This window comes from Tachysurus fulvidraco, chromosome 7 (genome assembly GCF_022655615.1).
Source record: "Tachysurus fulvidraco isolate hzauxx_2018 chromosome 7, HZAU_PFXX_2.0, whole genome shotgun sequence".
Classification (NCBI taxonomy): Eukaryota; Metazoa; Chordata; class Actinopteri; order Siluriformes; family Bagridae; genus Tachysurus; species Tachysurus fulvidraco.
This window is the reverse complement of record NC_062524.1, coordinates 13,138,253-13,154,583: the sequence shown is the minus strand read 5'-3', so window position 1 is coordinate 13,154,583 and position 16,331 is coordinate 13,138,253. Positions and strand designations below refer to the sequence as shown.

At 36.9% G+C, this 16,331-nt stretch overlaps 1 protein-coding gene across 1 annotated transcript; it reads left to right on the top strand.

Annotated features, from left to right (window-relative positions):
- The first annotated feature begins 293 nt into the window (after positions 1 to 293).
- ccdc126 (coiled-coil domain containing 126) lies at positions 294 to 7,409 on the top strand. The gene is made up of 4 exons (XM_027157485.2): positions 294 to 513; positions 2,471 to 2,627; positions 3,200 to 3,754; positions 6,307 to 7,409. The coding sequence occupies exons 3-4, from the start codon at positions 3,517 to 3,519 to the stop codon at positions 6,504 to 6,506; spliced, it is 438 nt and encodes a 145-aa protein (XP_027013286.1). The 5' UTR covers positions 294 to 513; positions 2,471 to 2,627; positions 3,200 to 3,516; the 3' UTR covers positions 6,507 to 7,409.
- The last annotated feature ends 8,922 nt before the right edge of the window (positions 7,410 to 16,331 follow it).

The window sequence follows — 16,331 nt, the reverse complement described above, 5'->3', positions numbered from 1 at the left end:
TAATAAACATTCTCGAACTGATTATTAAGAGTTAAAGAATGTTTATTAATCCATGGCGTTGGTTTTATTTTATTATTATTATTATTATTATTATTATTATTATTATTATTATTTGTTGCATTTTAATTCTTTGGGGGTTTTTTTTGTTGTTGTTGTTTTTTTTGCTTATTTCCTTTATATAACTTGAAGAATCATATCTCTGTATACATATATATACAGTATATTCACTCACCAGACATTAAGCAGGAAAACATATACCTTAAAACCAAAATCTCATGAAATAGCATTCATTATTCTCTGTGTACGACATCACAGTTGTGTTGTGTAACGAGAGCAAATTCGGACACAACACTGTTTCCGTGTTTGGAAACCTTTCGGCACAACGCCGTTGAACGCACCCCGGTTACTGTGTCGTTTCACCTCGAGAAAACTAGCAAAGATATAAAAGTCCTGGAAACACAGAAGCTGCTCTTGGACCCTGGATCTCCCACAGAAACAGACGGACTCAATACGGTGAACAAAATACTTTTATAACGAGCTCCTGATTGCTGTGTCTGTGTGTTAGCCCAAGTTAGCTAGTTAGCTAGCTAGCAAGATGCTACATACGTAAACACAAATGTCCTAATGTTCTGGGCTGTTTGTCTCTGTGTGTGTGTGTGTGTGTGTGTGTGTGTGTGTGTGTGTGTGTGTGTGTGTGTGTGTGTGTGTGTGTGTTGTGATAGCGTTAATACACACACACTCTTTAGTGCAGGAAAATATAATAATAATATAATAATACTGCTATTCCGGTGTCAAGCCGAACAGATGCGCTCAGAACATGTCGCTGATGAACCATACCAAGTTTCGTAGCGATATGGCATTTGCATTCGTAAAATACTGGACGTAACGTGAAAATCTCGTGGCCACTAAGTGGCGCTGTCACGAAACGTTGCGGGGTGTGTGTGTGTGTGTGTGTGTGTGTGTGTGTGTGTGTGTGTGTGTGTGTGTGTGTGTGTGTGTGTGTGTGTGTGTGTGTGTGTGAGAGAGAGTGTGAGTGAGTGAGTGAGTGAGTGAGCGAGCGAGCGAGCGTCTGTCTGTGTGTGTGTCACTGCGGTGCTGATTCTGATTCTGATCCATGTGTGTGTGAGTGTGACAAAATGCACCCAATTTGTTTTGGACTGGTGTTTAAAGGGTTTGAGCTAGACACACCAAAGTTGCTATAATAACTTCTAAGACTGGCCTCTACATGTGTGCCAAATTTCATAACTTTCCTAGGTACGGTTCTATGGGCTGCCTTTGACTTCATTAGGAATAATAATAAATATACCTGCAAGCAGCGATTCCGGGGTCAAGCTGATCAGATGCGCTTAGAATATGTCGCTGATGAACCATAAGTTTCGTAGCGATATGATATTGCATTCGTAAAATACTGGACTTAACGTGAAAATCTCATGGCCACTAGGTGGCGCTGTCACAAAACGTTGCGAAATGTCTGTGTCTGTGTCACTGTGGTGCTGATTCTGATTCTGGTTCTGATATTAGCACCCAAGACATATTGTGTGCCAAACTGCCCCCAAATTGTTTGGACTGGTGGAGCTATAGGGTTTGAGCTAGACACACCAAAGTTGCTATATTAACTTCTAAGACTGGCCTCTACATTTGTGCCAAATTTCATAACTTTCCTACGTATGGTTCATGTTGTGTGCCAACTTGCCCCTCAATTTGTTTGGACTGGTGGAGCTAGAGGGTTTGAGCTAGACACGCCAACTTCTAAGACTGGCCTCTACATGTATGCCAAATTTCATAACTTTCCTACGTACGGTTCTTGACTTCAGTGGCGGAAGAATAATAATAAGAAAACTAACGATAACAATAGGTGTCTACGCCCCTTCGGGGCTTGACCCCTATAATAATAATAATAATAATAATAATAATAATAATAATAATAAGTCTCTGTATGTCCTGTATGTGAAGCTCAAATAAAAGTCCATAATGATCTGATGTTCTTCACACCCTGTAACTCAAGGCTATAGTTTTATTTTTAAGCCCGTCTTCCTCCCTAAACTAATCGGCGTAGCTGAAGTTTCATTAATACCAAATTAAAATGCTTAGCAAATGTATAGCAGCAATTTGGGAAATACATACAGACACTGGCAACAGTTCAAATATGAACATATGAAAGTTTTTTTGTTTTGTTATTTATATTTATTTAAAATATCACAGAAGTTACAGACATGGAATATCACTGAAATTAGACCTCACAGTATCCGTAATCAGAGTACACTCCCTCCGTACTAATCAGGAACCCAGTACCGGTACTTGGTAGGACCCGCTGAGCTCTAAGTACAGCCACAGTTTTGGTGTTGGAAACATCTCTTTGAGATTTTGGCCCGTGTTGCTGTCACATAATGCTGTATATCTCCTGTTCTGTGTCATGGAACACGTGACCGTGAAGGCCACTGAAGTACCATCATTCTGTTTGTGGAAACAGATTGAGACGACTTGTGTGTGGTGACATGGAGCATTATCGTGCTGGATGCAGTCGTTATACAGTGATGAATTGTGGTCATAAAGGGATGCACTGAGCCATCAGCCATACTGACTGGATAACCATGTGAATGGGACGTGTGTTCCTAATAAAGTGTCCGGTGAGTATATTTAATCTGTTGTATTCAACACACTTCACCTGTTCAAACAGAGGCCTGTTTTTGAGCCTCTTTCATGAAGAAGACATTGTATGGAATAAGTATGTTCCATAATGATTCACTTCTGCTAAGACCAAACTAACTGCTGATGGTGTTTAAGATAAATGAGGCGTCTTTAACTTCAGTGTTATAGCTCTGTCATGAAGTGGAAAGACCAGGGCAGTAATGTAAACATGGTAATATGAGCCAGTGTTTGTGCTTTCAGGAACAAATTTGAGAGGTCACTCTGGGGTCAGGCAGAGCAACCTGGTCGTATTTCTACCTTTTACATAATTAAACTCAAACCCTCTGTTCATTTATTGCTTGATTTAAACCGAGTTCAGTGACTAAAGGTGACGACCGTCTGTCCCCATGATAGTCGACAACGTCTGTACGGAAATTCAAATGTGCTGCGTATTGACTACATTTGTATTTTGTCGTAATTTAATTTATACAGTACTTTTTTTATAAATTGTGCTTGAATAGTTTTGTGCTATCTATGAATGTATGTTTGTATGTTTCTTTCTCTGTTCAAGCTGTTCTGGATCAAGCTGAGATTACAAGAATGATCATGATACAAGAGTTTGAGAGTGCATCATAGTCCGCGGCCAGATGCCCTGATATTTCTCTGGATTCAGCTCTGGTCACATTAAGATCACTGATCATGCCCTGATCAATAACCATTACCTTCATCTCTATGTTCTGGTTCTGATTGTTGCCAGTCATCTTACTAATCCTGAACTCAGACCTGGAACTGAAGTCCATACCACACATCCACCGATTTAACTTTAACCCTATCCTCCGTTCCACTGACCTTGGTGGTGGAAGCCAACACAGCGGCTCGGCTACAGCAATGGTCGGCTGTCTACCGCGAGGTAGGAGCATGTCTCAGAGGCTCAGCATTTTACTTCTTCTCTTTGGCCTGGCCTGGTGCCTGCTGCTTCTGCACTACACCATTACACAGCCACGGCACCAAAGCAGCGCTGAACTCCGCCAACAGATCCTGGAACTGAGCCAGCGCTATGTCAAAGCTCTCAGCACAGAGAACCAGGAGCTCTCACACCCATATAACCCCTCAATGGCTGGATACGGTAAGGCTCAGGTGCTTCACTGTTAGATGTTTGATGTGGATTCTGACTGGTTTATGAGTTAAAAACATTTGACATAATATAAATTATTTATTCTCCTGAAAAAATTGTGCTGTAGTACATCATATTTCTACATTTTTAGTACATCTGTCCTGCTTTGTGTACTACAACATAATGTAACTTCTGCATGTTCTACTGCATGGTTACTCGCCGGATTTAATATATAACTATAATACATAAATCCTTATACACTTTCTATCCACACCCGTACATCTAAACGTTCATGCAGTTATATAACCTGCCAATCGTGTGGCAACAGAGCGTGTAGATACAGGTCAAGAGTTTCAGAAGATGACGAGCTACAAAAAGACCACATGAGGTTCTTCTGTCAGCCAACAACAGGAATCTGAGGTTTCCATGGACACAGATTCACACAAACTGGACAGTTGAAGATTAGAAAAGAAAAAACAACCAATTGGGATCTTCAGCTCTCCAGTTTTGGTGAGTCTGTGCCCATAATATCCTAAGATTCCTGTTCTTGGCTGACAGAAGAAGAACCTTGTGTGGTCTTCTTGCTCATCCACATCAAGTATTGATGTATTGTGCATGCTGAGCTGCTCACCACTTTATAAAAAATGATTATTTGAGTTCATGTAGACTTTCTATCATATCACAGTAGTCTAATCTGATCTCTCTTAGCAAGATGGTTTAGATTTAGAATTTATTCATGGAAAGCCCCTTGAGATGCAGTATCTTGATTTTCAAGGGGGACCAAAAACATACAACAGATACAGTGCATTCAATACAATACAAAACAAACAAAACATAACAAGACAATTATGTTCACAGATCCCCCTCCCCTCCCAGAGCCATTTCAGAATCTCCAAGGTATACAAATGTTTACAAAGACAGTTGTTTCAGGAACCATAGCAATTACAAAAACTGACAATCAATCAAATATTTCAAGGAACCATTACAATTAAAAGCATTTACAATCAGTTTTCAAATAGGTTTACAAAGATGTTCTAAAGGAGCCAAAAGTAGTATTAGATCTCACAGACGGAGGCAGATTATTCCAGTCTGAAGGAGCATTAAAACAGAAGGACCTCCGTCTGACTACTTTGCACATAACAGGGACAATAAAAGTCAGACATTGAGAGTGTCGAAGAAAATAAGTTGGAGTATATTGTGCAAAACATCTTTTCAAATATGGTGGTAAGTTCAAATAGATGCATTTAAAAATAAATTGAAGCCAGTGATACTGTCTTCTTTTATCAGGCAGCAACCAGTTAAGCTGATTATATAATTGGTAATGATGAGTTCTATATGGGCACTTTAAAATGAACCTACACAGATTATTAATAGAACATCTAGTGGTTTAAGATATACATTGTATGTGTTTTGATAAACTATATCTGCATAATCAATAATTGGTAAGATTAATTGGGTAATTATCTTTTTTCGTACTCTAAACGTAAAACAATTTGATGACCTATATATAGGCATTAAACAAGAGTATGTTCGTTTTATTATGTAATCATATGTAAGCAAGTAGTGATCTACCAAGTCAAAAGCCTTGGAGAGGTCAAGAAATATAGCACCTGTGCATTGATTCTTATCACAGGAGGAGAATACATCGTTAGTGAATTTGAGTAAAGCAGTTGTAGTAGAATGAAAGCCTGATTGATAAGGAGATAATATGGAGATAATGTTTAATTGATTAGATATTTATATAATTGTTGATAAATAATCTTTTCCAATATTTTGGTAACTGTACAAATAATAGAGATTGGACGATAATTACTTAAATCTGTATTCTCACCTCCTTTAAATATTGGAGTTACTCTTGCTGTTTTCCAAACAATGGAATTGGAATGGAACTCATATCAGAATCAGAAAGTGGATGTATTAATATACTTGATCCAAGTTTAAGAAATTTGCCTTCCAACCCGTCAGGTCCAACACTACCATTTTTTAATTCAGAGATGGCTTGAAATACTTCAGATGGCTAAATTCTAGAAAATGAAAAGGATCCATCAGTTTGATTTGATGAACTAGAAGAAACTAAATAATCAGAGTATAGTAAACTACTAATTTGAGAAAAATGTGCATTGAATGCCTGAGTGATCATAAGAGGATCAATAACATTATCATTAACAATAACGCTATTAATAGTGTCATTATTTGATTTATTAAGGAGGTGATCTAGATGTTTCCAGAACTGTTTAGGATTATTCCAATTTTGACTAAAGGCATCGTTATAGTAGTTAGATCTTGCATTCCGAGTTTGTGTTTTGCAGTGGTTCCTAAGTTGTCGATATACTTCCCGATCAGTAGGGTCTCTAGATTGTTTACATTTATCCCAAGATGGTGTTTCAGCCTGATCTGAAATACTTAAACTAGCCCATTTGGTACCAGTGGCTGTGAAGGACATGGATTGTATGTTGGTCAAAAATGGGAGTAAGGTTGGAGTTGGGAATACTTGAAGTGATGTAAATTTACTGAGAATGAAGTACTTATTTCTGTATTAAATATTTTGCCTCCTTTTACCCCAGCCGATCTTAAAAGGACCATTGCTGTGCTGTTAGATGACATCTTGAACCGTTTGGTGAAGCTGGAGAACAGATTGGATGCTACAATGAACACATCAGTGCACAGCCCTTCCCACATAACAGGGACTGTCATGCACAGACCCACTAAACAGAACGAATCAGGCACAAACGCTCACAGCAATCAGCCACAGCCTCTGACGTAATCCAGGCAGCACCACTGACACTGGTCGCACCACTGACACCGAGACCCATTATATGCTTTGTGTGTGTGAGATTAAATTTGCATACACTGTACAGATCCAATGTAATCAGAGATGTTTTTGTTTGTTTTGTTTCTTTTTAAGAAAGCTTGCCAAATTCCTTTGGTGTATCTATCTGGAGTGCTACTAAGCCCAAAATGTTCTGATCTCACGTCTTCTTTTTCTCACTCTTTTCATGGGAAGCAAGTTGACACTGATGCACATTTCTGAACTGCAATACACAGCCATTCTATAAGGAACCTGGTAAGCCAGCTCCTGGGACACTGAAACACAATTCGTATTTCACTCAACCCCAAACACAATAAATCTGATCAAATGTATTAAATGGCTATTGTTTAAGTAAGTAACAGTTTGATATCAACAGTCAACAGATTTGGGAAAGTCATCAAAGTTTCTACAGCGAATAGTCATGAAGAGTCATGTCTGGCAAATTAATTTGTAGTTAGAATTTGGGAGTGAAAAATGTCTTCTTCCAACAGCCCTGTTTTTTTATTTTTTTTTTCAACAAAAACAGTTGAATTTTAGTGCTTTCCTGCATCATAATGCTGACACAAGATTGGATAATTGCACGAATCAGAAGGGGCAGCGTTATTTCTATTATAGTGGCCATTGAGTTTGTCTGTGAAGTAGAATAATAAGCACATGCTATTACATAAACAGGAGGATGTTTCCGGTCTGTCTGTGCACCTTGTTCACTTTAGTTAATCCTAATCACACACACTGCTAACCTTGAGCCACTCTGTAAGTGTAGCATCAAATATTGAGCTTTAGGGTTCCCAGTGCTGAAGTGTTCCTCATGCCACGTGGTTGTCCGCGTAATAAAACAAGTGCCATTCATGAGTCATTTCAAGTCTTTACTGTACATGTTCTTTTTACATATTATCTGAGCTAGAATTTTTAAATTACCCGACTTGCAGATTGTTAGATTTTACCGATATCTATTTGTCAGATAATTTTTTTTGAAGTTGCTTGAATGAGATTTTTTTTACATGGTTCTGCTCCCTTCCAGCTCCTGAGCTGAGGTTACCTTCTGTACAGGGATTTTTGTGCGTGTTCTTCATCCCTGTTTATTCCTTCCTCATATACTGTGTGTGCTTTCGGCAAATTTACATGATAACATAACATAAGCAGAATTCTCTACAGGTACAAATCTGAGCAGATTTTGGCTGCAGGGTTTGACTGAAGGACCCAGCACTTTATTGTAGTCCTGGAATGTAAACCTAGATCCTACCCGTTGCTGTTCTTTCTGTCAACTGCGTCTGCAGTTATTAAGGTTCATAAGGAATTAAATATTATTTCCTGACATGGCGGCACTGAAAGTGCTCAAAAGTGCTTTTTCCATTATACATGATTCAGACTGTACTCAGTAAGGAGCAATAATTATAATGCAGAACATTATAATGCCACCGTGACCCATGAATAACAGCTCAGCTTTTAACACGTCTTCAGACAAACTGAAGGTAAAATAATAAAGGATTGATTGTTAAAATGCTCAGTGTTACATTAACAAGGCACAGTGCAGGTCTCAGTACTGTCAGTACTTTAGAACAATATCGCTTCATCTGTTGAAACGATCTCATCGTCATCACACATGATTAGGTGGCTCTGAATTTGTCTATAATTAAAAGCAATCCTTTTTTTATTATTATTTGGATTACTGACTAGCTCATGAATCCCTTCTAATAACACTATTTGCATGTTAAATAAATTATTTATTTAGTTGGTTGTTTTAGAAAGTCATGTTTACATGTCATGTTTTTTTAATAGCAGTATGGAGATTGTATCACAAAACGTTTATTATATATTTTAAAAACTGCATAGAAAATGATAGTTAAATATATTTGTGTATTGCTTACAAAAATACATTCATTTCTAGCTCTATCATTGTCAGCTTTATTTCTTTGTCTAATTGTCTAGTCCAACAGAGATACGCATGTGTGGGTGGATGACAAAAGGCTTAAGGGTGAAACGTTCTCAACATGTTAAGTACGATTAGTCAATTAAAATTTTTTAGAACAAGTTAAAAAAAAAAAAAAAGAAGGAACGCCATACAAAAAGGTTTGGAAGCTGGTTTGGAAACTTCAGCATTCGATTATTCTTAATAGTTTAATAACTCAGTAATTCAGCTTGGGAGAATTTAATATGATCTCATTACCCTTACATAAAACGCTTCTAGCTGGTATCTACACTTTACTGGGAAGCATTGTTCAACACCATAACAAAATAGTCTATAGTAATAGCACATTTAACAGGGTTTTGATATTGAGCCATGGTCATCTTCAGGGTGACATTTTCCCATCCATTGAGCACCCAGGAGAATGAGACGTCTTCTTACGCAGTCTGAATAAAGAAGAATTACAAAACAGTTCACCTAAAATATGACATGAGGCAGTGGGATGTGAATAACAAGCATATTTGTGTTTGTCACACTGTACATACACCTTGTCATTCCACAAGTTCTGTGGTTTAGGAGCTGAAAAAAGTTAGACAATTAAATTAAACAACAACAACAACAATAATAATAATAATAACTAGAATGTACATTTCCTGAAGAAAATGTGAATAGTGCTTGCACGTGGCAAGTACCCATCATCGTGCTGAGTGTTTTGATATGTCACATGTTGATGTTGTTCAAAAAAATTTTTCACGTGAAATCGTGTGACGTCACGTGACTTCATCAAATTACACGTGAGGAAGTTCCCCTCATTGTTCTGACTGTTTTGATATGTCACATGTCCATGTTGTAAAAAGTTTTTTGATATTGCATATCTTGGGGACGGGGCTGTGGCACAACCGGAAGGCCAGTCGGTGCACCAAAAGTTTGTTCAGAGTATCACCCTAAAGGAGCTGGCCGAGTTTGGTGTAGGTAGTTCGAAAGCTTACCGAGTTATAAACCTCCAAAGTTTATAATGGGAGTCTATGGGGAAAAAAGGCTATTTTGAGACCAGGTACCGGAAGTACCGGTTATCGGATTACTTATAAAAGTTATAGCACACCTCTCCTCAATGAGCCGGTCAATTTGACACCTCATTCATGGGTCTAGGATAAAAGCTGCGAGACAAGTTACGTGCCGAAATTTTGTCCGGAAGAGTATGCAGGATAGTAACAATGTTGCTTTGCAAGCACCATTATTAATTGCTTTGCAAGCACCGTTATTAATAAGTATTCACAATAATAAGAATGTTGCTTTGTAAGCACCATTAATAATAAGTATGCAGGATAACAAGAATGCTGCTTTGAAAGCACCATTAATAATAATGTCATTATTTGTGAATAAAACTAAAATCCTGTTTCCCAGCAGCCATGTATACACCAACCCATATAGTGACAGGGTTCACATTTGAGGGGAAAAAAAAGGAAATACTTTTGGCTGATCGGTTTTCCACCATTTTGAATTTTCTGGAAAATGTACTTCTTTAAAACTCATCCTAGGTTGTTAGTCTCGTGTAGCTTAGTCTCGTTTATTATAGCAGCTAGTAGATATATAGCAGCTATAGTAGCTGGCTCGGTTTAATAACGGAGATCCCATTCTGATGCTTGATATGATTATTACCTGACACTTATGACCTCTGTCTACATGATTTTTTATGCGTTGTCCTGCTGCCATGTGATTGACTGATTTTGTTTGGAAATAACAGAAATGACCTGAAAATAAATTCACAACACTTCTAATTAATATTGCAAAACTACAGCTGATGTGTAAACTCCCTGCCACAGTTCATGATCTTTCCATCTTAAACATTTGAACATGATATTTACTCTAAAAAGGTCATTTTGTCATCTCTGATCTTGAGTTTTAGTAAAGGGATGTAAATAATGAGGTTTTTACACGAGTCCACTAGAGGGCGCAATGCGATGTTTAATGAAAATGCTTACAAGGGATTGTTACTAACATTGTAGGTGACTCCTAAACCTGCTTCCCTTCGGTTTTGTAACAATTACACAGACTATTTACACAGTTTACATACTTAATAATGCAAATGCAATTGAACTGGATCACACTAATAGAGTTAATACATTTTTCCTGTTTTTCTCATTCAAGCAACAAGTGATGCATTAATAAATCAATAAATTAGATGAAAGTAGCACTTTCCAGAATGTAATACCCATGCTCCTTATTCTGAAAACAAGACAGCACCATCTTGTGTGTTTATGTTCTGTAAAGCTGCTTTGAGACCATGTCAATTGTAAAAAGTACTATACAAATTAACTTGAATTGAATTGTTTAGAATAGGAACAGCTGGCAGGTGGTCAGGTAACATCCTAACCTAAGAATCTGGTGTCAGGATGCTTATGTTGGTTATAAACCTTATTTCTATCAGCTTGACCCGCCTGTCTGTCTGTCTGTCTGCCTTGCACTGTTTGTCTTTCAACAAATGGGGTCTAGTTATTGTTCAGTAAACACGCTCATAGACACTTCTGCAGATTTCTACATGAAGATGCTAAATAATTTTGAGGCTTGACAATTACCTTGGTGAGATAAGAAATCACTACAACAAATTAAACCATCATAGCAAAATAAATTGCATCACTTGCAGTCCAAAGCCATGCTCATGGTTTCTAAATGGTACCATACACAGTAATCTCATGTAACTTTAGACTGTCCTGTGACTACAGAGAATGGTTAAAATATATAAGTGTAATGAATGGAACAGATTTGATGAGACAATTCATAGAGGGAACTCTGGGCTGATGACCGATGCTGTGGGTAATCGGTTGTCAAAAAGGGATGTCCTGGGGAGAAATTTCAATCCCCAACTATCTAAAGACTTACACTGGAGATAACATTAGGTACTGTATGTTCATCAGATGACACAGGAGAGGAGCAGGAGATGAGATACCAGCCTTATAAGATCAACAGGAGTCCAGCAGAGAGAGTGAACAGTTTCAGATACTTGGGTTTTCACATCACACAATGTCATGCTCCTGTCAATTAACACATTGGTGAAGAAGATCCATGAGTGTCTTTACCACCTTAGAAAGTTAAGTCTATCCAAACAACTGTCTGTTCTCTCTGTTGCGATCAGGGATGTGCTTCTAGTTCTTGAAGGCAAACACAGAGAGAATGTGGAGGAGCTTCCCACAGGACACTCGGACTTTCAACGGGGACAAAACATTGAACCTCGACTTTTTCTGGATTCACCAACTTAACATAAACACTTTGCTGTTTTAACATAAAAAATAGCTGTTCTGTTTTATCACTAATCTGCATTCATATGTTTTTTTATTTATCTACTTTCTCCCTTCTATTGTATGTAGTTTTTTATTATTAAAAATACTGTTCTTAGTGTATTTTTATTTTGTTTATTTATCTATTGCATACTTTTATTTTTTTCATTTTATTCTTTTTGGAGGCTTTCTGTTGCCTTTCCAGGGCAGCTGTTGCCACGATCACTTTTGTTTCCTAACTGGACACATTGGTGTCCCTGAAGTTGAACTGACTTGGTGTTATACTGTGTGGTGATGATTAAGTCACCACCTTAGTTTAAGAAGCAAATTGGTAAGATCCTTCCATTAGATAATTAGTTACTATGTTTCAGAAGGGTCAAATAACTGGCCTGCATCAAGCAAAGAAAACAACTGATGAGATTTGTTACTTAACGCATTATTAAAACCTGGAAGGATAGTGGTGAACCATCATCAGGCCCAAATTGTGCATGACACATCATTTTTACATATGGATTGGCCACCAGATCTTAACCCAGTCCAGACATTAACCTCATTGAGAATCTCTGGGATGACTTTACACGACGGTCTGACTCCGCCGTCATCGAGAAGATAATGCTGCCACAGCAAACGTGAGCCGTAAACAAATACATACATTTCTCAGCATTGAGGACACCACTTCTCACCAGACTTCTCCAGACAGTAGAAGGCTGTACCTGGGTCCAACTAGTTTCCTCCAGTTCTTTGCTGTTGGCACTGCTGGACCTCTATGAATGCCAAAGCATGATGTGTCTTTCATCTGCTGCATGAAGTTTCCTTGGCCCACTGCGACTACAATCCTCAACATTGTTGACCTTGCTGATTCAGTAGAACCAGTTTGTCTGGTTCCTGTGTTCAGTCTTGTCATGGTTTATGACCTGGTTCTTGAAACCGTCTCCACACCCATTGTGAAGCTCCTACACAGATGTTTCTGTTTCAGTTAATGACTGTGTTTCGATCTACATATGAAACTGATGATCATCAGCGCCTGCTTGGTATAATTGGTCTCTCTCTAATTGGCCAGGTGAAGCCAGTGGTGATTTCAAGAGCTCTGCATAACTGATGACTATATGGGAAAGAAGCAAGAAAGAAGCTATTGCTCGCAAACAGCCATAACAAACCATAAGAGTAATCAGGTGAGGATGTTCTTTTTTGTTTTTGGTGTGATGAGATGAAATGTTCGAAATTCTGTATTTCTAGCAATAATTTTCCTCCTCGGAACCTGGAGTGATACAGTGGAATATTATGAGCACCTGATTAAACTAAAATAATTGATAAAAGCTTTAGTTTTCAGCAGAATAACTATCACAAACCCAAGGCAACAGTTAAAATTAATTAGGTGAATGTTGTACAATGGATCTATTTAAGAGTTGCAGTCTAACCAACATGAAGTTCATCTCAGATTATCACCAGATTTACTCCAACACATTTAAACCTACAGCAACAGCTGCAGGAGATGGTTCTTATCAGTACTGAATGGGATTCTATTCCATGTAAACAAAAATTCTTCTCCTGATACATTTTTAATTCTTTATTCTACAGTTTATGACAAACATTGTTTTGATGTTAACTGATTATTTTGCTCATGTTTTATTCATTACCCATTAAAATACACCACATTATGAACAACTTTCCTCATTCTCAGCTCGGTCTTTTCATCTCCGCCGTTATTTGCATAGCCAGATCTTTATTTTCTCCATTTACCTACAAATTATATCAGGTAGCTTTTTATAAACATTGACAAAATAATATATAAGTTTGTATATCACCACACAAATTACATTACAGAACAAGATGTTTTTTTACCCATCGGTTTAACAACCGTTTCAGTTATTAAAAAACGACTATAAAAAAAAACAATCATATTGTTTTACATTTTTATCCCAAATTTATCTTTTTTATCTAAATTTTATATTCTTATTCGTCATCTTCTTCTCTCAAACATGTAAACGGTTCAAACTGCCGATCTCGTTTCTATTATATCTGACCATATTCGATCAACAGGACGTGTTATTCAGATTTATATTTATCTGATATTTGTATTTTAAGTGGTTGTAACTCTCAAAGTAAAGTAGAAATTTTTATAAAATAACAAATACTTCAATTTCCCCCCTGTTGAAATTACCAATGCACCAAATTTCCCTTAAAAATGATTAGGACAACTTTGAAAACAGAATGAAAAATGTAAGGATATGTTTGAGGTCAGGATCAATTTCTGTAATGTAAAACATACGACATAAGAATACGTACATATTCACAGTGAAATGATCAGTACCAATGTTCTACAGAGATGTTATTAGTAATAATGATTCATTATTATTATTATTATTATTATTATTATTATTATTATTATCAATAATAATAATAATAATAAATTAATTATTAAACCATAGTCCCATGTTTAGTTTTATGCATTTGAACTGCATTATTTGAATGTTTTATACTATTCACAATCTCACTGTTTATTTTAGAGTTTCAGTGTATAGTTCTACTAAATTCTTCATGTGGTTGTTTATGCTAGTTAAACATTTGACATGGTTCATATAACCTGAAAGTTTTGATATTTCTTTTTACCATGTTTAATTAATTAAATTAATGTCCATGAAATAAATGAAATGCAGCAGTTTTAGTTTTTTTAACATTTGTACCACTGGAATAATAAGAACAAATAAATTAAGGTCTAATTATATTCGTGACGATTTCTAGAAAATCAATCTGAACGGATTCTGTAGAATTTAAGTGAAGAAAAAAAAACAGACAAATGTTTCAAATTAAACAATATAACTATTAGGAAGTTTAATGTCTAGTTATTGTCTATTTAAAAAAGACCTCATTTGGCTCAATAGGTAAAATAAACAGAAATCTTAGTGTTTTACACGTACGTGTGTGTGTGTGTGTGTGTGTGTGTGTGTGTGTGTGTGTGTGTGTGTGTGTGTGTGTGTGTGTGTGTTTGCGCGGCACCGCCATTTTCTGATTTTTATCCTATGGACCGATACAGTGAAAAAACTAATGAAAAACCAACGGAAATCTGGGAAATATCTACTTAAGGATACAATTAATGCAAATAACAAATGCGGACGGATTCCTTGATCTCCTTTTACCTAAAAAATCCAAAGTAGAGAAGGTTTAAACTTCTCAACAACAATTCCTTTCTTTTGAATCAAACATGGCGCGCGCACAAAACATCCATACATCTGGATTTATACAGCACAACTGGTCATCATCATCAACATGTCAGATCCCACATTACACACTCTCAGTCCATAACAAACCACTGGCACTCAGCATGGGCTGGATGAAAAGTCGCCTTAACGATGGTTTCAAATACACAGAGAATAAAAACAGCAAACGTTACCGCAAGCGCAAAGACGCACAAGCTGAAGACGCACAAGCTTCACTCAATATACTGTACATTAGGCTAGATATCCACCTTAGTGTAACACCTTTTGTTAGGTAAATCTGTGGAAAATAAGCAAGAGTTATACATGAATCTGCTACACAAAGAAAACTATAAAGTTCGAATCCAAACTCATCTATAAAGGAAAGATTTCCTTTTCTCCCGCGCGTAATTGCGACGAATAGCAATGGAGGAAACCAATGAATGAACACCGCTGTGGGCGCCGGTGGGTGTGTAGAGGGGAGACACTCTCTCTTCTGATTGGTCTTTCATCTCAACCAATCGGAGAACTTCCGTGTGTGTGTGTGTGTGTGTGTGTGTGTGTGTGTGTGTGTGTGTGTGTGTGTGTGTGTGTGTGTGTGTGTGTTCACAAAAAAAGCAATTACTATTAATTACTATTAACATTAATGTAAAAAACAAATACAAAAGCTGAATTACATAGAAGTAAATATAAATGTCATGATGAGATGAATAGCCAGAATATGGCACTATATACTATGTTATCCATGTTTGCAAAAAGAAGTAAAGAGAAATAAAAATACAAACAAATAAATAAACAAACCTACACAATGAGGCTCAGAGATTTGACTTGGTGTTCACCTACTTATCGCATTAACAACAAAAAGCAAACATTTCTGCATAATACCATTTAATAATTATACTAATGAATGGCAAAGATTTAGGCAGTTTCTGGTGTCTACTGCACATTCAGTAGCAATTAAATTTGATTTAATAAAATGCATTTAACGATGGACAGCGTTAGAGAATAGACGTCCCAGTGGATAAACTCATGTAGATGCCCTGATTTGTTATTCTCCTAATGAACACACAATACAGTAGAACCTGGAGAGGCTGAAACAGTGATGCCAGAACAGGAAACCTGAACAAATCTTCAGTTATATAAATCAAAAAGAAATTTAAAAAAAAATCAAATCACACTTTCAAATATTTAGCCTTACTGATTTAGTTAATGTTACCCAAGTGGTGAATGAACTGAAATAAAACCCTATAATTTAGAGGTTTCTAAATCATATAATGCTTTTTTTTCAATTCCAATGAGAATTTCCAAAAGTTTTTCCTCCTTTCATGAGTTGTATTAATACTACACTTTATTCTAAAGCTCAGGAATACTAAGAGCTAAGCTTTAACAGCTGCTGTCTCACTTC